Here is a 24,165-nt window from a genome sequence, read left to right as displayed (position 1 = left end):
AGCTCTTTGGTGGTTAATTGGAGATAAGAGTCTCACATTCTTTCCTTCCTGGGCTGGCTTTGAACTGTGATCCTCAGAGCTCAGCTTCCATAGTAGCTCAGGTTATAGATGTGAGCCACTGGCACCCTGCTGGAGATCTTATATAAGGTGAACTGCTCCTCTCTCCCCTGGTCCTGAGAGACTGCCTTCTTATCAAGAGTAATGAGGAACTGGGACAACTCAGTTGCCTGCAACGTTTGAGTTCTTTCTACTGATGTATCTAGCTCTCTCTGTCTCTCTCCCTCCCTTGCTCCCTCCCCCCCTCACACACACACAGACACACATGCCTCACACACACGCCTCACACCCTCCCCAGTCCAGCTGTACCATAGGAACAGTAGTGAAAGTTTCCATCTCAATTCTGTGTGTTTTAACACAGTCGCAGGTCGCTGATTGGTCTTGCTTGTTTTAGGTTTTATCATGGTGGCTTTGTTTTCGGTTTGTTCTGTTCTGTTTTGTTTTGTTTTTGCCAGTGCTGGAGCTTGAACTCCGGCTCCCCTGCTCACAGCTGGTGGTATCTTACTTGCTGGAGATAAGTGTGTCTCAGATTTGTCTGCCCTGGCTGGCTTTGAACTTTGATTTTCAGATCTGTCTCCTGAGTAGGTAGGATTATAAGCATGAGCCACCAATGCCCAGCTACACTAGAGCCCCTTGAATGTACAAATGAACTCAAGATTTCCCTTCCTCTACCAACCCTTCTCACATACATATTTTGGAGGTGTTTAAAAAAATGCTCTCAATTTACAGGATGTGATACTTTCTGAAGGAATCCCAAGAACAAATAAATGTCTACTTTGTAGTAGAAATTAATAAACATTATTATGAAACTGGATTATGGTAACCCAGAAAAGCCTAAACTTTAGTAGCTTTATTCTAACCTACACACCATCAGATATAAACTGTGAAACATCATAGAAGGATTCAGTGCCGTGAATTTAACTGAAGCATCTAAGCTTCTACCTTAAATCATGGTAATTTTAAGACAGTAAAGTTTCCGCAACCATGGCTCACACCTGTAATTCTACTATCTACTCAGGAGGCTGAGATCTGAGGATCAAAGTTCAAAGCCAGCCAGGACAGCAAAGTCTGTGAGCTTCATCTCCAATGAACTACCAAAATGTTAGAAATGGAGCTGTGGGTCAAGTTGTAGAGTTCTAGCCTTGCGCACAAAAGCTTAAGGACAGTGCCCAGGCCCAGAGTTCAAGCATCAGTCATTAAAAAAAAAATCTAATGGGTGCTTGGAAGTCAGATTTTTTTTGGGGGGGGGGGCGGGGGGGGGAATGAAGAATGTCCAGAAGGGGGCAGAAGGGAGCTGACCAGAGAGCCAGGAACATCTGTATCTCAATCTGTGTGTAACTCACGGGCATTCTTTTATTATTATTATTTCCTAATATTTTTTTGCAGGTTTAGCTATAAGGGGGAGGGGGTAAAAAACCAAACCACCAGGCCAGAGTGCAAGGTATGTAACCTTTATTTTATGTATGATATATATGTTTATGGAAAATGACAGTTTCTTAAAACAAAAGAAAAAATGAGATTTAAAAAAAAGGGTATGCGTTACATGTTTCAAATTCCTTAAGACACAAATTTCAAGAGATCAATTACAAAGCACAGTTACATCACAAAAGGTAAGTCTTCTTTGAATAAAAGGTAACAATGACTTAAACTGGTCAATTACAAATGCACTTTTCTATGCACAATTAAAAGCAATTCGAGGGAACTTAAAGCAGTTTGAGTAGTAGTAGTTTAAGCGAGGCAAAAAATAAAATGAAAGAAAGAGGAAAAAAAAGTTGTGTAATATATTTAGGATATATATTTTTTAATTCCACTATATTTTCTTAAATTCTTGTTAAAAATATAGTCAATATTATAGTCAGCAAAACACCTTTTGGCTGATGCATGGATTATTTTACCACTTAACTGGATTACACAGTGACTACGAATACATTTCTGTCAGATGTAACTGATGATCAGTTTTGTCTTTAAGATAAATGAACTGGTAACTCATTGCAGCACATGTGAAAAATATTCAAGCTACATTTAAAATGCATTTGTAAAACTGAGACGCCTATCACTCCACAAGCAACAATTTCTGAAAAGCTATAGGTTGGCTACAATAACAGAAACTAAACTACATCCAACCCCAAAGATACAAAAGTTCCTGAAAGGAATACACAACCTACTTATAATATGTGATATATAAAGGTTACACTCTTCTTTAAAAAAAAAACAAAACAACAATAACAACAAAACAAAATTCTCAGCCAGGCGCTGGTGGCTCACGCCTGTAATCCTAACTACTCAAAGAAGCTGAGATCCAAGGATCCCAGTTTGAAGCTGGCACAAGCAGGAAAGTCCATGAGACTAATTTCTAGCTAACCACCAAAAAGCGAAAGTAGAGCTGTGGCTCAAGTGGTAGAGCTCCAGCCTTGAGCAAAAAGGCTAAGGGACAGCATCTAGGTCCTGAGTTCAAGCCTCAGTACCAGCTCACACACACCCACAAACCACACACACAAACACACTTCCCACTTGCAGAAAGTTAAAAGCTTCTATAGTTCCTTTGCTAGGCAGTGCTGTGTAAAGCTATTACACAATCGTGGCTTAGGAGTACATGAAAGGAATATGACAAGTGAGGATTAAATATGATTAAATGAGGAATATGACAACTATTTATAATTAGCAGCTTTCGTTTTGGATCTTTGTTTCAACAACAACAACAATAACAACAACAACAATATTTGTAGTTTAACAAAAGAATATACATGCACATTAAATTTGGTACAAAGCAATAAACACAAGATTGGCACAATACATGCAGAGTGAGAATTCTCTTTCTCAAGCTAGCCATCACTGAATAACACACAATCCAACTCCTGCTTTCCAGATCTTTCCCCCCTATTATCACTGATGCTTAACATGCTCCTTTTATCATCGCCTCCTGCCACCATGAAGAACGCTGCCGCTTTCCTAAAGCATTTATCTGAATGCATGGTGGAAATGAGGCAGGATGGCCGTGCTGGGGCCCGTGGTAAACACGTAGGGCATGGGGGGCAGCGGGAGCTGGCTCAGGCTCACCGTGCCCATGGCGGTGCCCACTGCTATGGGAGGAGGCAGCAGCTGCTGCTGCTGCTGCGGCGGCTGCGGCTGCTGCGGCGGCGGCGGCGGCGGCGGCGGAGGCGGCAGCTGTGGCGGCTGCAGCTGCTGCTGTGGCGGCTGCATCTGCATCTGCAGCTGCTGCTGCACCTCCTGCGGCAGCTCCTCCTGCAGCAGCTCCTCCTGCGGCAGCTCCCCGGGCAGCTGCATCTCCTGCGGCAGCAGCTCGGCCTGCGGCAGCTCCTGCTGCAGCAGCTCGGCCTGCGGCAGCTCAGGCTGCGGCAGCTCCTCCTGCGGCAGCTCCTCCTGCGGCAGCTCCTCCTGCGGCAGCTCCGGCGGGGGCTGCTCTACACCGCTGACCCTGGGCAGGGGTTCCCCGGGGCCCATGGGAACAAAGTTGTTCCCGAAGCCACTGGGAGAGGGAGGAGAAGGCAGCTGCCAGAAGCCCAGGAGGGGAGAGATCTCCAGAGAGGCCGGGATGGCCATATTCAGGGCATCCACCTGCAGATCCTTGGGCAGGGAGAGCAGGCCAGGCTCGATCTTAACCAGCTCGAAGCCCTGGTTGAGCTTGTGGGGCGACAGAGGCTCTTGGAGAGGCAACTCGTCGTACACGCCCATGTTGCAGAAGCCTTTCGGATCTGCTTTAAGGGGCAGGCCGGCCAGCGGTGGTGCTGGGTAACAAGTGGCACCCAGCTCATACTTGGGACCCTGCAGGGTCAGAGCCGGGGAGCCGGGGGCCACCATGGGGTGCATGGGAGCCAGGGGCTCCGGCATGGGTGGCATGGGCTGCAGGATGGGCTCGGGGGGACCGAGCGTGAGGCCCTGCAGGTCGGCGGGCAGGCTCCCCAGGAGCCCGCCGTGGGGCGTGGGCCCGACGGCGAAGGGCGGCGGCGGCGGCGGCGGCGCCATCGGGGGCGCCTTGAACTGGAATGGAGGCGGCACCACGGCGGCGGCGGCGGCGGCGGCCGGGAAGGGGTTCAGCAGCTCCCCGGCCTGCAGGCTCTCGCGCATCAGCTCCTGCGAGTGGGTCTTCTTGGTGTGGCGGGTCAGGTGGTCTTTGCGGCCGAACCTCTGGGCGCAGAACTGGCACAGGAAGTCCTTGCAGCCGGTGTGGACCACCAGGTGGCGGCGGACATCCTTGCGCGTGTAGAAGCTGCGTGCGCAGTGGTCGCAGCGGTGCTTCTTCTCGCGGGCGGCGCTGGGGGGCTTCTCCTCGGAGTGGGTTTTGAGGTGACTCATGAGCACCTCGGTGCTGCCCAGCTCCAGAGCGCACACCCCGCAGGTGAGGTCGCCGCTGTGCGCCGCGTGCAGCGCCACGTGCCGCTTGTAGCCCAGCACCGTGGTGTACTTCTTGCCGCACTCCTCGCACCCGTACGACATCTTGTTGGGGTCGTGGGTCTGCAGGTGGTTCTTCAGGTGGTCCTTGCGGTTGAAGGTCTTCTCGCAGTGCGCGCAGCGGTGCGACTTCTGCGGCGAGTGGGTGGCCATGTGTCTACGGAGAGGGCAAGGGGGGGGGGTGGGAAAGGCGCGCGCGTTAAGCTGTTGTGGAGAAAGATCTGTCTTCCAAAAACATCCCATTTTGATCATTAAAACAACCACCACCACCACCCCCATGGCTACAGGCATAATGCAATTTTATACCGTGTGTGTGCGCGTGCACGTGCGCGTGTGTATGTTGGGTTACTGGAGCTTGAATGCAGGGTCTGGGCCTTGTCCCTTAGCTTTTTCATTCACGTCTGAGTATATACCACTTGAGCTACACCTCCGATTGCAGCTTTTTTGTTTTGTTTTGTTTTGTTCACTTTGAATTGAAACCCCTTTGGGCAACTACCTCATGATAATAAAAAATCTGATTAGAAAAGAATTATATGACCCTTTGTACTCATAAACTGCCCTGTTGAATGGAAACCTCTTTGTACAACCACTTAAAGATAATTTTTAAATTATATATGTATTCTAAAAAGTATTTTTCATATGGGGATGCACACAAATTCATCTGCTGCAGAAGTGGGGGGGGCGGGGGTTTAGAGCCTGTAAGAGGGTAAAGGCCATCCTGTTTAACAGGGTTCCTACATGGGCACCATAATGGAATACTGAGACAAAGCTGGCTTATAAACTTGGTACTTGAGCTCTTTGCTATGCAGCTTAGTATTAATGAGTAGGACTCCAAAATTCAGTCCTGGGTCTTCTATTGTTTTTCTCCCCTTATTTCTTTGTGGGAGATTTTAATCAGATTTGGTTTCATCTATCATCTGTGGGTAGATCGATACTGAGTTAATAACCCTGGACCTGTTTTTTTCTGATCCACTCTTTCCTTTCCTACACCTACCCCCCTACACACACACTTATAGCGAAGCACATGTTAGAATTAGCGTTTGAGCAACAGCGCCATTCAGTTGCACCAGCCCCCATCTTTCCTTTACCTGACAATTCTTTCCTTTTTATTTCCCCCACTGCCCCATGCAAGCCCCAACGCAAAATATCATCATTTTATAGCTGAAATTACTTCTTTCCTTCCACCTCTTTCCTTACAACCCACGAAGCTACCAGGTTTAGTATGTTTATGGTCAGTACCCCCATGCCATGATCTTTGGGTAACAAATGAATCATGTCATTGCCCTGTGCAGTGTTCACGCTGATGCTTCACAGTAAGACTTCCAACTTTGGACTTCAGCCTACTTTTCCAAGTTATCTTTTCTGGGCCTTCCCTGGCTCCATCTTACTGGACACATCCCTTGCTGTTCTGAAACCTATGCTCTCTTTTCTAGTTAAGCAAGTCCGATATTTTTTTCCTTCAGTTTCTGTTTATAAAATGTTGCAACTGTTGGGAAATGGGATGGAATGCTGCCTTATCATCCTTATTGAAATTTTTTAAAAAGAAAAAAAAAACCCAACAAACTTAATGCATCCTGCTATCCCACTGCTCCAATTCCTTACAAGAACATAGCATTAGACCAGAGAGGCCACAAGGGCCAGGGCTGGGGCTGGGACAAGAGAGTCTGTGTAAGTGTACAGCTTCCAGTTTCCATTTGCTTCACAACCTTAACTGAGTAAAACATTTATCTTGAGCTACGACCTCCGAAATAGGGCTTAAGCTACCTTCCACAGTAATCCTGACTAATTCCACTCACTGCAGTAATGGATAGAACTTCTCTGTAATGAATAGAATTTGTTCCCCTGTCTTTTCCAGTATCTCCTCTGTAGTCTTAACTCTTCAACCACAATGAAGGCACTGTCATGTGACTTAACTGCAGCTATGGCTGCCTGCAGTGTTTGGGGAAGGATGCAAAACAGAGCCACTGCCAGAAAATTGGGGTGCACAGCCATCACTACACACTGCTTCCATGACAACTAGAGACTGGCCAGCGTACATCAGAAGATATTTGGCTTTTAAAACACTGAACCATTACAGGCTTATTTAAAAATTCAATTTATATGCCATGTTGTCTGGAATAGTGGTATTCTTAAGGGCCAGGGGAAGAATTTTTATCTTCCTTTTGTCAGGAAGGGTCTTTCCTCCACGGCATTCCAAGATGGAGGGGGAATATATTCCTGCCAATGCCTCTTGGATACAAAGTTGCCCTTGCTAATGCTGAAGTCGGTCCTGGGATGCTTTGGAGATCATTTCAGGAAGCCAAGAGACAGTGGCATGGAAAAGAAGTGTACATTACTGGGACTTTTGCCTGTGTGGCTCCAAGGGCATCCTAGCAGCCTAGCACCTGGCTTTCACTGTCATGACCATTGTCTTGAGTGTGCAGTTTGTCTTTTCTATGATATTACTAAAAAATCCATTGGTGGCAGAAGCTACATCACATATCTCGTTTCCCACATGGAATTACCTTGTAGACACTCAAGAAACCAATTCACATGGCAAGTGAATGGGTTAAAAGAACATGTTTGCTAAAGCAATGATGTTTGTACCTTCTGCTATGTCATCAGTACCCCTAAAATCTGACTAGTTGTCCATACCCAGTGTCTAGATGCCCCAAGTGAATGCTGTTTGTCCAGGTATCACGGTATTCCCACAGAGGAAGCTTTAAAGCATTCTTAAAAAGTGACAGGCAACCCCATCTGGCCTCCCATCGCCTGGCTTGGGGGGTGGAGGGGTGTGAGAAAAGCCACATAAAGGTCTGTGTGAAAAACGCACCCCTTTTCTGAAGTCTCTCACCTCATCAATTTGTATTTGGAAACAAAGGCTTTGCCACATTCATCCTGGGCACACTTGAATGGCCTCTCCCTGGAGTGGGAATAATTGTGGATGGTGAATTTCTCCAGGGTGAGGAAATTCTTGCCACATATCTGGCAGTGGAAGGGGGCCATGGGTTTCGTTTTTCACACTTTCCTTTTCAGATATGCGAATCAAATGCTGTGCCATTTAAGCATTAATGGCAGACAGGTGTGGACACATCAGCACAATCGCTGCAGGTAGGCTCCAGAGCAGAGAGGAGGTTCACCCAGACAGAGTTCTCAGCCAGTCTAGCTTTGCTTCCTGCTTCTCCACGTCCAAGGCTTCTTTGAAAGCTGGGGAAGAGAGCTGAGAGTCAGAAGAGATCTGGGAGCTGGAGGCAGGTCTGCGGAGACAAGAGGAGGACTTTTCCCACATCAGCCCATTGAAAAGCATACTTTTCCTTTCTACCATTTCAGTGTCAGTGACTTACAATGAACACGTTCCTTCAATGGCTCCAACAAGTACAAGTGCCCACCCTCCCTGCATGCTTCAAGAGGCTCTTCTGCACAAACATCTACCCGTCTGCTTCTCCTGATGGGTGAGACATCAAGCACATGCCCAATGCTGATAGCCCATGAAGAATACTCTCATTTGTGCTAAGGACAGCTGTTATAGATTCAGCATCATTACCTGATGATTTCAGGTCAGTGGGAGGCTCAACTGATCAATTCAAAGGAAAAACCCTCCCTTTGCATGTTAAGAATATAGAAACCGACAAAATAATCACCCCTCTTCTTCAAACCAGGGGCTCTTCATCTATTGTTAGCATCACATACATTGTTTGAGACACCTGTTTAAACTTCCGGAAGAGAAGAAATGATTTGTGTACATCAAAGTTAATTTGTTTGTAAGATCACTATGTACAAGGACTGTTGTAAACAGAACTCTACTTGCACTGATGTGGTGATAGGAGATAAAATGTTCCCATGGAAACAAGACTGATGGCTCCAATCAAAGTGCAGGCCACGATCTGCAATTGTGGGTGTGTTATCATCTAGAAAACCGCCCTATCCGTCTCTTCCCCTTTTGTTTATGTCTCCTCCAACTCAACCTGTCTCAAACCCAGGCCATTATGCTCCTTCATCTCAACCAAAGTTACCAAACACTAGGGACTTGTTTTTCTACTAACACAACATCATTTGAGGAGCCGTAAGTATCAACAGCATAGCAAAGCCTGGATCCCTAGAACTGTGTGCTATTTGAGAGAGAGCCATTCAGGTGGGCAAGTGCTGACCTTCCAAGTGCCACTGCTTAGAGTTGAGAATCCAAAATCCAAAGCGTAAAATCCAAAATGTACCATAACCTTATGCTTTGCATAGGAAATGCTACCACATTGATCTCATACAGTAAGTCTCAGTCAGACCACAAACATCCTAAAAATACCAAGTAAAATAACCTCAGGCTATGGTATAAGCTACACATGAAACAGGAATGAATTTTGTACTTAGGCTTGGGTCCTCTGCACAAACCATCTCATTATGTATATGCAAATATTCCAAAATCTAAACAACAACCCCGTAAAATGAAACACTTCTGCTCCCAAGCATTTTGGATAAGGGTGACAGCCTATCGGGAAGTTAGATAAAATGTTATTTTAATAATAGTTCAAGAACCTTTTAATATCACCAGTATGTCATACATACACATAAACATATGTTCCTAATATAACTGGTCAAAAACAAAAAACAAAAAAGAAACTTGTAGCGTTCCCCATCTCCTATTTTAGTGTTTGGGCAGAGGTCACCTTACCAGGCAAATATTCTCATCATCCTGCCTCAAGCACTTCAGACAAATAGTGCTGACTTAACACACTTTGACCAGAAGGTTTGGCACTAAACCAAAGCACAGAGATCTTCAACCAGTATCGTAGCAGCAAATCTTTTTGGTAATCATTTCCATTCTAGCAGTATGCACGGCCTTGCTCCTCTGCCCCCAAGTATGACTTTAATTGGACATCTACCCTGGCTCTGTCCAAAGCCCTCTTCTCTAACCCCTCATTCCTGTCCACAAGCCCAGCTCATGCCACAGCTTCTTCCCTGAGGCGGCCTCAGCAGCTCTGGCTGCAAGATTCCTTCTAGGAATTCCATCGTGGCTGGCAAGCTTGTGCTACCAGGTCTCATGATCTGCCTATTTTTCATCCAGCCCAAGTCTGGCCATAGTACTAGGCCAGCTATTTTTAAAAAAATACTCATTCATTTGAAGTTGCTCTGTGTTCTTTCCAGGTCTAATTTAGAAAAAAAAAGACTAAAACATGCACAGATTACAAAGTTGGAAACATATCTTTTCCTCTTCCTTTTAGAGCTAAACTCAAAATAGCAACTTGTCACTTTGTAGGAGCTGATTTGGTAGTGAAGGATCTGTGTTTTCCTCCTCCACTTACCAATTCCAGCCATGCACGCTGCTTTTTATTTATCTTAGTAAATTTATTCAGCCCAACTCTTGCTCTATGAGATTTACCAGTATGTCCAATAAGAACTTTCTGTGGTACGCTATATACACAGTGGCTACTACAAGTACTTGGAGTATGCCAATGCGAAACTGAGATGACTTTAATTTAAATGGCCACACTGGCCTCTGTATCAAATACCAAGAGTTTCCCAAGGCAGACTCTTAGATTCCTTGTCAAGAGAGGCACAAAGCTGAGCTTTCCTTGGATGTGACTGTGATCATGAGTCACCCCCAGGTGATTTCCCTGAGGCCTGGCAGGAATTTATGTCACTTGTTTCAGGAGCCCAGTGGAAAGATTCCTCATTTTAAATGCTATCTTACCCAGATCACCAACATCCTGACTTTCAGCCTCCACATGTGATGTTCCCCTGATGCATGTATGTAAAGGGACCATGAACCAAAAGAAAATGACCTAATCTAAAAAAAAAATACAAAAAACAAAACTGCACCATACAAACATATAGTATCTATGGAGCACTGTGATTAAACATAGACCCATGTGTCAATGCACAGTGAATAGTTCTATTTAGCAAAGGACAGGATGGAGACTTGACATTGGTCTCCCTATGTCTAAACCAACCATTATGCGTTCTGGAAAGAGCCAGTAACATGGTGCCGCTGCCTGCAGGAAGAATATAAGAAGTGGCAAATGAAAGGTCTGCATGTTTTGTTCTGTGGTAGATGTAAACCTTAAATTGCTTGTTTACTAACCTACCAGAACACAGGAAAAATAAGATCTATTAGAGTTTTTAATTTTGTCCCTCAGCATTGTAAAGTTTTTCAGTCATTTTCTGATCACTTCTTCCCTAGAGTCAAAATTCCAAAAGTCGGGGACATCTCATGCCGCCATTTCCTTTAGGGTTTCCAAAAGTACAAACAGAGTACCAGACATAAGGTGCTTCAGCTTTCTCAAACAGCTGCCTCTCAAAGTGTTTTAGACTTCAACTTACTTCATGAACATCTTTCCCTGACACATTATCTTGCTGAGTTACAGGGCTGTGATCAACACACCCAGCCTAACAGAAAGCCCAAAGCAGATCCTCAAATGATGAACTGAATGAATGATGTCATAGTAAGCATCCTTTCATTTCTTCAGAACATCATTAGGGATGAGCTCACATTCACGAAATAGATCGACTCTAGTCACTCTGACCTTAAAATGCAAATATTTGCACTGTTGTCATTATAAGATCACAAACTTAGGCTGGGAAGGTGGCTCAGTGGTAGAGCACTTGCCTTGCATGCCTGAGGCCCTGGGTTCGATTCCTCAGCACCACATAAGCAAAAAGAAAAAAGCCGGAAGTGGCGCTGTGGCTTAAGTGGTAGAGCGCTAGCCTTGAGCTGAAGAGCTGAGGGACAGCGCCCAGTCCCAGAGTTCAGGCCCCATGACCGGACCCCCCCCCAAAAAAAAGATCACAAACTTCCATAAAAGTAAAATAGCCCCTCCCAACAAACTATAAATTCTTGGTGGCTGAAGATAAGAGCTTAACTATTAAAATAAGTAAGCCACGTGGATATAACAAATAACTCTTGTCAGTGCACACTTTATCAGACACTGGCGGCGTACTGATGACTCCAATCTCTGGTTGAAATCCAATGTGCTTTCTTGCCATATCCTCGAAACAGACTTATGGTTACGTTCTACTATCTGACAAATCCCCAGCAATCCTAATCGAGAGCTGAGGGTGATCTGTTCTGGGCCTTAATGTACAGAATGCATTTGAATCTTAATCATGGTACTATTTCCACACCTGTCACCCTGGAAAGATAGTTAAGTCTCTCTCCCCCCCCCAAAAAAAATCTCAGGACATAATTTGCAGTCCCCTTGATTCTAAAAATACTGAGTGAGTGATACAGATCTGCCAGGATGCCAAAGAAGGCTTGAGCCATCTGCTTCATTCTACTCATGCTGATATTTTGGGGGATGAGAGAGGATCAGACTGGACTAAGAACATATATATATATATATATATATATATATATATATATATATATATATATATATATTACATATTACATATGTGTGTGTGTGTGTGTGAATACACACACAGATATACATGGTAACAGCCAGGAAAGACTGTGTTTCCTGGGGACTAGGGAGGTGCAACAGTGAACATCAATGTAGATCCAGGATTTCCTTGGTGCTGTGTAACAACATCATCTGATAGGGAAGGAGAGGAGGGGGGACAAATGTTTATGACCTTCTCAGAATAAACCATGACTTCTGGCTTTTATTTCCATTGTCCCCAGTGACATCGCAAGGCACATTTCTCAGAAGAAACTGAAGTTCTACTCAGGGACTTCCACGAAGTGGAAGTGCTCTAAAAAGGTGGGTACTGGTGGCTCACACCTATAATCCTAGCTACTTAGGAGGCTGAGATGTGAGAGTCACTGTTCAAGGGCAGCCTGGGCAGGAAAGTCTGAGAGAGACTCTTAGCTCCAATTAATCACCCAAAAGCTGAAAATGAAGCTATGGCTCAAGTGGTAGAGCATCAGCCTTAAGTGGGTGAACACCACCATACTGGACCCATGATATTTTTAATATCATTCTGTTCATAACGTTGTACCCTTAATTTATTAAGTTCAATGGGGGAGGGTTATTATATTTTTCTGGAATCTAAGTAATCTAAACAATTTGTTCAGGTTTCATTTTAAATATTAGTATAGAGGATAACAAGTCCTGTCCTGGAAGACAGACCTACTTTATAGAAAGAGGTAAGCAAGCGGCCCTCAAGTCTCAGTAGTTCATTGGTCAACATATTTTTTAAAAAGTCTTTTATTAGGTATATGTATGTTCAACAAAGTACCAATATACTATCACTAAGATGTCCTGACACATCTAGCAAGTGAAGGCATTCACTTGGGATAGACTCAGAAGCTGGATGCACAAAACCTATCACCACACCAAGTCTGCAGGCTCCTCTCCCATTGTGACCTGGCTTTTATGTGCTCCATTCTCTTGCATAGATGTGTTCTTCTGCAATACCCACAATTCCTTGTCTGCCCAGCATATTCATAACCTGCCTGTCTCTCTCGGGCACAGGAATGAGTTCCTCTTCCACATAATAGCTAAGAGACATCTCCGCCTGCGTCTGCCTGAGACCCTCTCACCCCAATTTGTGCTCAACAACAGGAAGCCCTGATTGATCCCACCCCACGGCACTCAGCGTGGGAAGCCTGTGCATCCTTTTCACCATCATTTTGAGAAATTTAACTTCAGTAAGCCAGTGACTAAGCTCTTATTTTCCTATAAATGAGACACAGAATAAGAAAGAAAGCCAAAGTTAAATATCTGTCTAATATTCAGACAGCAGAATCAAGAAAGCTATCTGGTTGATTATACCACAGCTTTAGACATCAAATTTATTCATTTGCTACCACAGATTTGAAAAGAATGAATAGCTGTACAACTGGGGAGGGGTTGGAGAGAGAGTAAAAGGGAGAAAAATGAGGGGGTAACAAGTTAGACAAGAAATGTACTCACTACCTTGCTTATGTAACTGTAACCCATCTGTACATCATCTTGACAATAAAATTAAAATTAAAAAAGAAGGAATAGCTTCTGTTTACAAATAATATGAGTAGAGCCTTAACTAAGACATCTTAATTAATAGGACCTAATTGAAGGTAAAGGATTAATAAAAAATAAAAATAAACAAGTTGCTTTAGTCATTTCTGAAACTCCTCATGTTATTAGTGCCTTTACTGACAAATTCCTACTAAACTTCTACCAGGTTTTCCTTATTCATTCCTAACTCAGTAGGCAGGCAAGGATCACTAAAAAACAAACAAACAAAACAAACAAACAACAACAACAACAACAAAAGCAGAACATACCTAAGAGGATAAACTAAAATATAAAACTAAATTTCAGTACTTGGGAGGCTAAGGCAGGAAGCTTGAGAATTTGAGGCTAGCTTGGGCTACATAGTAAATTTAAGGCCAACAACACATCATGACCGTTAAGCACTGAGAACTGTGGATCCCACAGTAACTGGTGTGCCCTTTGGCTTTAGGGAAGTGGGTGCCATTTTGAACATGGCTGATCCAGGTGGACTTATAAATGACTGAATTCTCTATGGGTGACCTGGGCTCCTGTCAGGACTTTCACATTTGATCATCAGTGTGATACCCTCCCCTGTCCCCCCCTCCCATAGTTTGGTAAAGGGGGCTAGCCCTGGGCTAAGGAGGAATTTGTTTGCATTATGGCAGGCTACAACTAGACTGCCCCTCCCTTCAGATATCTACTTAGCACCAGAGAAAGAGTTGGAGGCAGGCTTGTGGGGGCACGCCAGTTCTCTGAGCTCCAAAGACCGAAGCCTCAGCCTGTAAATTCCTCAGCTTTCCTCTTGGGTGGAATAATAAAGGGACAAGTCTACAGCGGGGAAACTTGAGTGACTAAAGAATTAAGTCTTGGTTCAAAAAACTTGATGAAGATGTGAATGATCTTTGTAGAGTGGTAGTACAAATAAGAACCTAACAGCCTAATAAAAATACCCTTTGGTTGCCTAGTCCATTAGTAGAAAGTGGGCTTTGTTCCAATGTAAAGACATTGAGGAGATTGAAGACTGTATTTAACTACTGCTCTGTGTGTCTTGGAGGCAGACAGCTGGAGGGAAGAACAGGTAAAGAAGGCCAATGAAACTGTCTCAAGGGGAAGAAGCCATCCACCTGTGGCTGTGACCCTCGGAGGATCCCTGAAAACCCAGGAGCTATACCCCTGAGGGGAAAGGACACCTCTGCTGAGTAGAGTTCGGGATATGTCACCACACCCACTATGTCTCACAGGTCTGCAACCACCTGCCCTTCCTCATCGTGCAGAACAGAGGCGGGGACTGGGGCAGTTCAAGATTCCCAGACAGAGCCACACGCCTTCTGCTGAATGGCTATTCAGCTTAACACTCACGCAGAGAAAAATGGGAAGGAGCTGTCTTTGCAGACTCTTAAGGCTTTCATGCTCTTTTCGCTCACTCCCCCCCCAAAGCACTGCGTTCTTAAATAGAACGTTCAGAAAGAATAAGAATGTCTATGAGTGAGCAAAACAGACATGTGCATCCAGAAAGGCAAGTGTTAAGTCTAGGATTGACTCTCAAGCTGACAAGGTCATCCTTGTTTTAAGATGACTATTGATAGAGACTCTAGGTAACTTGGTATGGGGTGAGGGGTAGACAGGGAGCACGAAAAGTCCAGACAAAAGCCTTTGGTATTAAGAGCAGATTTGCTAATCATTAAAGTCAGGGATGGGGACTATGCCTTTTGTGTCAACTGAAAATATATCCCCCTCCTCCCTCCCATAAATCCTCACAGACTGGCCTTTAGACCCTTTTAGGGTCTGCTTCTATAGCTTATGGCTGATCTCTTTTCCTGGGACTCTAAGTGTAGAGCATGGAGGAAGCAGAACTCTAATTAGCAACAGAGTCTATTGTCCCAACAAGGCTACCAATGGGAAAAGAAAAGGCCTGGTTGCTTCTCAGGCAGTGGGAGGGGAGTACAGGCTCGCAGTGAGAGACAGATACAAAGCAGGCCATCACACAGACAAGGAGACCCAGAAAACTACCTGAAGGAAACTTGTCGTCTATGCCAACCAGAAAGGATACTCAAGACGTGGGTGGGCTGTCTGATTCTAAAACAATGATAGCGCTAAACAAATAGAAAAACAACTAGCAGGGTGAACACTGGTATGTCAACAGAGATTATCCAGGGAAAGGGGATGACAGATGACATAATTTGGGCCTTTCTAAGTATCAGCACTGTGTCAATTCTAAGAATGATTGCTTAAGGCTGGATGTAAGGATGGTACCCCAGGTGGCTAAAATGAGGAAAGCATTCTGCCTGCAGAGGGCAAAGCCCATAGAAGTGGAGGCTGGACGCAAGGCAGGGTGTGCAACCTGTGGTTGAGTCTGGTTTGGGGTGTGTGGTGGGGAAGCAGAGGGAGAGGGGCTGGCTAGACAGGAAGCCAGGCTGGGCAGAGGTAAACAGGCTCATCAGACAGAAGAATGAGTCTGCAACAGTCAGGATGTCTCATCAACAGACTGCGTGACAGAGAGAGAGAAACGTCACAAGGCACTGCTCTGAAACTCAATCCTTCTTCCCACACGAGGAGCCCAGAAGACCAAATCCCACTACTCTAAATACAAATGTCAAAGGTACTTTTACAAGGCCAGCATACACTATTTTTTAGAGCTTTTTCCATGGATGAATATCCAGAATGAATAAGCTGTGTACATGTCCGGTGATGTGGGAAAAGTAAGATTTCTGTGCCTCTGCCAGGCAAGTGTTGATATTTATTGATATTTATTTTTATTTATTTACTATGGGTCCTTTTAGATTATCTAGGTTTCAATATTTTTTTTTCCCTTTCCTGATAAAGCATTTCATTGGGTTTCTGTTTTCAAAGAAAGTGGCACTAAAAGAAACAAGGCAACTTTTTTAAGCTCCTAGACTGGCTTCCTGAAAAGGGGGAAAGGAATGTTAGGGAAACTACCAGAAAGAGGAGAGCCCTTGGGAGCCCAGCGGGTAGGGCCTCCTCTCCTTTCACCTTCCCTCTTTTTCTTCCCCCATTCACAGCTTTAGGTCTTTTGTTTGTTTAACAGACCATTACAATCATACCCAGCTCAATGGGGGAGGAATGTGAACTCTGTAAGTAGCTATCCCTTCAATCCACATGTGTGGTCCCTCCCCAGCCCTAACAGATCCTGGCAGCCTGGGGACCTGGCACCTTACTTTCCACAAGCTCCGATTCCCACCCTGCTCCTTCCCAGGAGACTACAGCAGTGTCACAATTTGTTTTTCCTTCCCCACCCAGTCACTACAGTGTCCCTCCTGCTGGGGCTTGTCCCTGGTTCAGGTCCTGAGACAGATGCTGCCTAGGCAGTGTTGGCCACACACACCCCCACTTCACCCCAATATGGCTTTATCCCATGAACTCACCACTCAATACTGATCAGACACATTCCAGGATCTTCCTGGTTATTGGTATAGTCATGTAAACAGAAGAGACAAGGTAAAGATTCCTCCCCACTGACCTCTCAAACATAATTAGATCTCTCAATGGATTTGTTCATTTCTAGGAGATACATTGGCCCCATGGAGAGGAATTTCAATTTCTTAGTCAAAACGTCAATGCTCAGTAATATTATACTTTGTCCATAGACCTGAAGTAAGTATTTAGTACAATAGTATCCTATTTCCATTGAGTATAAGCTCACTATTTGGTGAACAATTTCCAAGAACCAGCCATGTCAAATGGCTGGGAAGATACCAGCAGGCTATAGATGAAGGACAATAGAGTTTGCAAAAGGTTCAATCATTAAGGCTAAAGAATCTGAAAGCGTTTTGTCTTTTAAGGGGAAAATGGAGGCAAATGTATTAGTCGCCATTAGAACTTTCTTGAAATAATCAGAACCTCCAGCCCATCCTTGCCTGAGTTTGCTATATTTCTAAGCAATTATTAACTCAAATATCCAACCAGAAATAATTTTTAAAACTTGCGTACCTGTCAGATGGCAGTCAGCACCAGCTTCCAGGTGGGTGTATGAGGTCCTCCGGGCAGTCTGTCTGAAGACTCAAACCTGTATGAAGAGACTTTGCACATCTTCAGTGAATGAAATTAGACCAACATTTACCCCATGATGCTACAAATTGAGCTCTGCTTAAGGTGTACCTACATCTACTTTTTCAAGCACTGTAACAGGTGATCTATACTTATATTATATCCTTTGGCCTACTTGCAACTGGAAAAGGACTCTCAAGTTTTTCCCTGCTTTCTGCAAGAAGAAAGAAAAAAAACCATGCGAAATTGCTTACATAGAAATATTCAAAACACTACTCAGAGGAAATGGTGCTCCTTTTAAACCTACACAGTATTAAAATACCATAAAACAGGTATGCAAATCTATGTGGTAATAGAACATGAAACAAATTATGAATTGAAAGAAAAGCCCACATTGACCAGTTGGCATGCCTTTTCAACAAAAGCTTCTTATAAACATAGAGATTTATCAAATTTGCAGAGCAAGATTCAAGGGTCCTTAAGCCTAACTATGCATTAGAATTACCAGGGAAATGTTTTAGTAACAAGAAGAGTGTATGTATGCCATACATACATACACACACAAATACAGATTCCTAGGCCACAGAGAAAGCTAAGCCTAACAGCTCAAGCCTAAAAAGTTTCTCTTTTCACCAAGTCCTAAGAGTCAGTTCTGCCACCAGCCTGGTATGCCCCACCCTGATAATCATTTGTAACCAATATCTCTGTCCCCAAATTAATTCTAAAACTTGGTGTTTACCAACTAAGATTAATCCAAACCAATCGATCCCCTTGGGGGAAAATGCTTCAGAATTGTCTTAAGCAGTATAGAGATAAATCTATTATGAACTAAAGCCAATGATCGCACATCTAAGTGATTTATTCACTTGGCTGCCTGTTTTCTTCTCTTAATTTGATCAAAAGGTTACAGCCATTTATTTTGTATAGAAACATCCTTCTAGGTTAAAAATGGAAAAAATAAGACTTCCCCTCCTCCCCGCTTCTTTTTAAACAACTAAAATGTAAAACTAATGCAGCACAACTTAGGATATCAACAGGCTATTTGAATCGTTCCGTTTGTTTTCAATAGGTTCCTCGTTTTGCATGTCTAAACACTTCACAAATCATCTTCTGCAGCTTCAGATCTCCCTTCCAAGTGATCAACATTTGCTGTACTTGTTCAATTGGGTGGTATCCCAAAGGCTTGTGTTAAATTTTTTTGTTTCAAGAGCTTTAAAACACATCAAAATAATAGAATCAAATTCTTCTGGATGATTCGTCTTTATGCCTGTCCATCTCCAGAGCAGACAATAACAATTTATGGATTCAGGAGAGGCAGGGAGGGGGCTCTATTCTACCTCACAGGAAGTGGGGTATAGAACATGAGGTATACAAGCCAGGCAGGGGAGTAGCTTAGCTTCCTTGTCAAAACAGTCAAATCATCACCAAAAAGAAAAAGGAAAGAAAGTGCTTCCCTTCTGAATTCCACAACACTTGAACCTCCTGGTTCACCCAGGAGTTTATTCTTCAGTGTGAGCAGCATGGTGAGAAAGAGGAGTGCTGGCCAGGAGGAGATCACATCCTCAGTCTTGTCCACCTGCCACCTCAACACTCTAACAATGCAACAGAGAACCCAACAGAAGCAGCCACAGCTTGGGGGGAATCATGAGCTGAGTAGGACAATTTAATAGAATAGGGAGAAACAGTCAGGAAAAATAGCCCATTTCAGTTTGACAGGATGCTACTTGTCGACTGCTTTTAAGGTCAGGATTTAAGTTTCAAAAGCAAAGAAAATGGTTTTCAAATGTCAATTATTTTCTAAAAGCATGTGATACAGATGACCCTACACAATTAATCCTACCCATCAATGTTTCTGAGTTCCAGAGTAGGAAGGGAGACTGGCAAGTAGTAAAGTGACGGCTGGAGATGAATAAAAAATATTTCTTTGGATGCCATTCATTGACAATGAAACCAAACGTTTGTGATTCTAGAGCAGATGATCTTGTAGAATGCAGTTTGGGCCTCTCGGCTTTTCTAAGTGTTTTTTTTTTTCTTTTTTTAATTTTCTTCTGAGAGCATTTTAGAACACACCTTTTTCTCAGTTAATGAATTGGGTTAGCTGCCCTGCTGAGCACTGACTGAAACCCAAATTGAACAAGGGGATTTCTTCTAGTTTCAGCTCATTTCTGGCTGTCCCTGGTTTTACTTAAGAAAATTTCAGACTGACTTTTTTTCTTCTTTTTTTCTAATGACTTGAAGTGAGTAAAGAACTGAGTCTAACACACAGAAGAAATATCTACCCGGGTATTTAGTGAGTAGATCTCCTCATTTGAAGATGTACAGGTTTGCTTGTGAACAGCCTTTCAAATTACTTCATTTTATGTTTCAATGACTAAAATTCCAAGTTGAAAAGAGCCCACCTGATTTGAGGAGATTACAGACAAATAAATCTTACAGAGATAGATTGTAGTGAATGAGAAATCTATTTTAGAAGTGGAGACTGTAGTTGGGATATTCAGATTCCTCTCCAAACCCTGATAACACTTTAAAGACACCACATAAGGGGGCATGGGGCCAGAGGGTCACATAAAATTTGGTCTCTGGCTCTCTACATTCTCACATTAAACACAATCCCTAGGGGCCTCACTCACAGTCCATGATCTCCTCTGCTTCTGGAGATCAGAAGCCTCCCAAATCTCTTATCTTCAAGCCTTCAGATTAATGCTCTTGTCTTCTGAAGCACAGGCATTAACCCCAGCCTTCTAGTCTCCTTTACCTCACAACAGCTAATTGTTACAAGTTCATGGTGCTTTCCTGTCCCCAACAATCCCATGAGTGAGTAGGTAGTCCTCATGGCAAAAAGAAGGCTCCTTTGCCTGACTTACATACAACCAGCTGAACTGGTAGGTGACTTCAGAGCCCCAGTGATTTGAAAGTCAGTCCCTTCGTGCCAGCTTCCCAACCTTCTCTACAAAGTCAGAAAGCATAGGGTCAACCTAGACTTTCCTCACTGATTAAGCCCTACAGATCTTGAGAGCTCATTGCCTCTAAAACCTGTTTGTCCCTCTCAATTCTGACATTCACCATTGGGTTGGATGCTTCTGCCTTTAGGACAGGCCCCAAATCAGTGTGGCAGACAACTTGAGAATTTTACTTCGTCTCCCTAGCAATTTCTCTTTCTACTTCATTTCGAACCAACTGCAGGGTTGTGATTGCTCTTATTTTTGCCCAGCTGAAGGCAAAAGTAACCTGAGGAAGTCTTTGTCAACCTCTAAATCCCAACAAGGAGATTCCGCTTGAATTTCTGGGAGCAGAGGCAAGAGGGCGAGTAGGAACATGCAGAAAGACCCTCTCTCGTCCATCCCCACCCCCATCCTGACTTAGAGAGGAAAAGGAGATCTGTCAGCCTCTGCCAGAATCCTTGAGAGGACAGCTGCATGGGAGTGCGCATGCGCAGGAGGCCAGCCCTTAGCCAGGAGGGTTCCAGCCTTAACTCCCCGCCCAGGCAGACAGCTGCAAGGCTTCAAGACACCACTGCTGTGATATATGGAAGGGCAGAGGCCAGCTCCTCACCTTCCAGGCGCCATGGAAATCTCTAAGTTCAAGGACACAAGCAGGGGTGGGAGGGAAGGCACCTAAAATGCATCCAGATTAAATTCTCCTCTAGGTTGGCAGAATGCAGGCCAGGGACTGAAGAGGACTGTGAGGAACTCAGTTGCACTGTCTTTGTGAGGTGAGGGGGCCTCAAAAAGTGCCAGGAATCTTACTGAGAATGGGGCCTATCTGCTGTTGACTTCTACAACTGCTGAAATCAGATTTAAAAAAAAAAAAAAAAAAAGGCTTTGCTGGATTTGCAAAGAGAAAGCCTGGACTCTGAATGTACAGCACAGCTGGACTGGGGGCCGTCCTCTGCTACAGCATGCTGGGGCAGACAGAGCAGAAAGAAGGAAACCAGGGGCAGATGTCAGTGTATACTCACAAGATTAACGCCTCCAACTCCCATGCAAATACCTAGAAAGGGAGAGGCACATAAAGTTATCTTTAGGTTTTATCACTCTGAATTGTCAAAAGCAACCAAACAAATATACCAAGGGGCGGGGGGGGGGGGGCAGGCAGGGAGAAAATGTCTATTGGTCAAGTAAAGAAAGGACAAGGCAGTGAAGAAGCTTGAAGTCCTGCAAAAGCCTAGGCCTGTATCTGCACCACAGCCTTCCCCCGCCTCCACCCCAGGCCACCTTGTTGGTCCAGGGAGTGGGCCTGTCCATTTTCATAAAATGGAAATTTTGGAACTAGGTGCATGGTGGGGGAGGGGAGATTCCCTCCCTTGTGATAAGATGTGTTGATCCAAAATGCTGCAGTCTTGATAGGTACCTGGGGCAGTTATGACACGGCTGGTAGGGATGGCAATGGGACAGGATGAGGACAAGGTTCCGAATTTTCAGTCATTCCAAGTAATTTCCACTTCCATTCTGTGGCTGAATGTCTGAGACTTTCAAAGGAGGATTATAAAGACCTCCAGGAAGAAGACTATAGATAACCCAAGTGATGTCAGACATCTAGAGTGATTAAAATACAGCTCTCTGGATCCTACCAGTGAACCTGAAGGTGAGTCTGTGAGCTGTGAGGCATGTCCCCGCATGTAAGATGCCCCAAGAGGGGGGAAATGCCATCACAGAGCAGAGTTCCCTGAAATGTTCCCCTTAAGTCCGAAATGATAAACCCCCACAATTTACTTTGAATCCAAGGACGATGGGCTCAACTGTACCCAAGAAAGGAATGCACAGACAGCATGTGGAAGCTAGGGGTATTGGATAAATAGAGTTTGAAATCCAGGACAATCCAAGAGTAGGGTCATTCTGGTCTGTTAGGGCCTACGCTCTGTTTGGTACTTGCTTTCCAAAGAGGTGAGCTGCGCAAGAGAAGAAATGGAAGGACAGTGAATACTCACTTCCCACCCGACTCCTATGTTCTAAGAAGAGCTGCCATCTACAGGAGGCTACTTTCCCATATGTGGGACTGGAAATCTTAGAAGAAAGAGAAAGGAGGGATGCTGGGGAAAGGAGGACAAGTCTACTCTCTTGGCCCAAACTGAGCTTTCCTGTAGCTTCCTCGAAACACAATCACCAGCCTGGTAAATGTGCGGCCTAGAGTCAGGTCAGGGCAAAGGGTTATTCCTGAATGCTGGAGACTGAGCCATATTTGTTCCCCAGTCTGTTTTTGGACTGGCTTCCCTTATTCTAATCACAATGCTGCTTGTCAGAGTGATTCTTCTAACATGCAAATATGTTCCTGTCACTTGCCTGTTTGGAATTCTTCAATGGTCCCATTAGTTTCTGTCAACTGCAACCAAGAAAACTGTCTAATCAGAACCACTGAATGCTTTTAACCAGGAGAGCAATTAATAGGTTCAGGTTTGTGTTATAGAAAGAGACTTAAGACTGCAGACATGGAGAATTATCAACTATTTGCATGAAAACAAGTAAATTGTAATTCTCATAGTAAATAAAACAAAAACAAACAACAAAAAATTCTGTGCACACAAGAATGAATGTTATAGTTGCACTCTACAGCTTCTCTATGAAACACTAAATGTCCTCTGAATCACAACTAGCAATACTTAAACACTTTGAGTCAAACACATAGGCCCAAATACTATACCATGTTAAAGAAGCAACAAGAAAATATCTGTGATTGTAAGGGGTGCCAGTTTATATGGGATTGTGTGTGCATTTTATGAATCATTTTTAATTCTCACTGCTGAATTGAAAAGGAAAATAATTACCTGGTAAATGCTACGTAATGGATCAATTAAATTATTCCCCCACATAAAGCGTGCTGCGTTATAGGATAAACACGCATTATTTTCAGCATTACTTTAAACACTAAAGAAATGTACTTTATTTGCTAATTTTAAACATAAGAATAATAATAGTAACACTCTCTCCTGACACACCTTCCTTTATACTTTCATTTGCCTCATGGAGAAGGGAAGAAGTTCAACTGATATTCCTTAGATAACAACTTTTCTTACCTAAAAGTAAAGCATTTTGCATCTTACTCTACTTCATTCCACTGCATATTCTACTTATGCTCCAGTGGTTAAAGAACTAAATGATATCTGTACTTCTAGAGTCAGCCCAATTCAGAGAGTTTGACATAGTGGATGGTAGCTTCAGAGTCAGATGGTTCAAGGTCTGAATGCTGGCTCTGCTACTTGGAAGGTGTGTAAACTTAGCCAAGATGCATAAGATTGTCTCCTGCCATCAAATAGGGCAATCAATCTATCCATCTTGGAGAATTACTGTAAAATGATACATTACATGTATACATAAAAAGGCTCAGTGATGGGTACCGTGTCCAAAGTAGATGTACAAAGTCTACTTTGTGCATAAGATGTGGCTCATGAATAACAAGTGCCAGGAATGATTTTACAATTAGCAAGCTCCTAACTAGGACACATCAATAATTTATTTTGGACAGAATATCTATCTATCTATCTATCTATCTATATATCTATCTATCTATCATCTATCTATCTATCATCTATCTATGTATCTATCTGTCTATCTATCATCTACTTACCATTTATCATTATCTATCATCATCATTTTTTTCTCATCTATCATATAACTTGAGCCACAGCTCTACTTCCATCTTTTTGGTGCTTAATTAGAAATAAGAGTCTCAGGGACTTTCCTGCACAGGCTAACTTCAAACCTCCATCCTCAGATCTCAGCCTCCTGAGTAGCTAGGATTATAGGCATGAGCCACCAGTGCCCACTGAACTATCTTTCTTTAATATGAATCACCATTCCATCTCCTAACA

The 24,165-nt window shown here is 43.8% G+C and overlaps 1 protein-coding gene across 1 annotated transcript; it reads right to left on the bottom strand.

Annotated features, from left to right (window-relative positions):
- Positions 1–1,492: 1,492 nt before the first annotated feature.
- Plagl1 (PLAG1 like zinc finger 1) lies at positions 1,493–20,067 on the bottom strand. The gene is made up of 5 exons (XM_070010948.1): positions 19,991–20,067; positions 17,304–17,392; positions 7,301–7,653; positions 3,484–4,624; positions 1,493–3,177 (listed from the first exon to the last, which is right to left on the bottom strand). The coding sequence occupies exons 3-5, from the start codon at positions 7,450–7,452 to the stop codon at positions 3,016–3,018; spliced, it is 1,455 nt and encodes a 484-aa protein (XP_069867049.1). The 5' UTR covers positions 7,453–7,653; positions 17,304–17,392; positions 19,991–20,067; the 3' UTR covers positions 1,493–3,015.
- Positions 20,068–24,165: the final 4,098 nt, after the last annotated feature.

This window comes from Dipodomys merriami, unplaced genomic scaffold, assembly GCF_024711535.1.
Source record: "Dipodomys merriami isolate MVZ:Mamm:240054 unplaced genomic scaffold, mDipMer1.0.p SCAF_8, whole genome shotgun sequence".
NCBI lineage: Eukaryota > Metazoa > Chordata > Mammalia > Rodentia > Heteromyidae > Dipodomys > Dipodomys merriami.
This window is presented reverse-complemented; position numbering and strand designations above follow the sequence as displayed.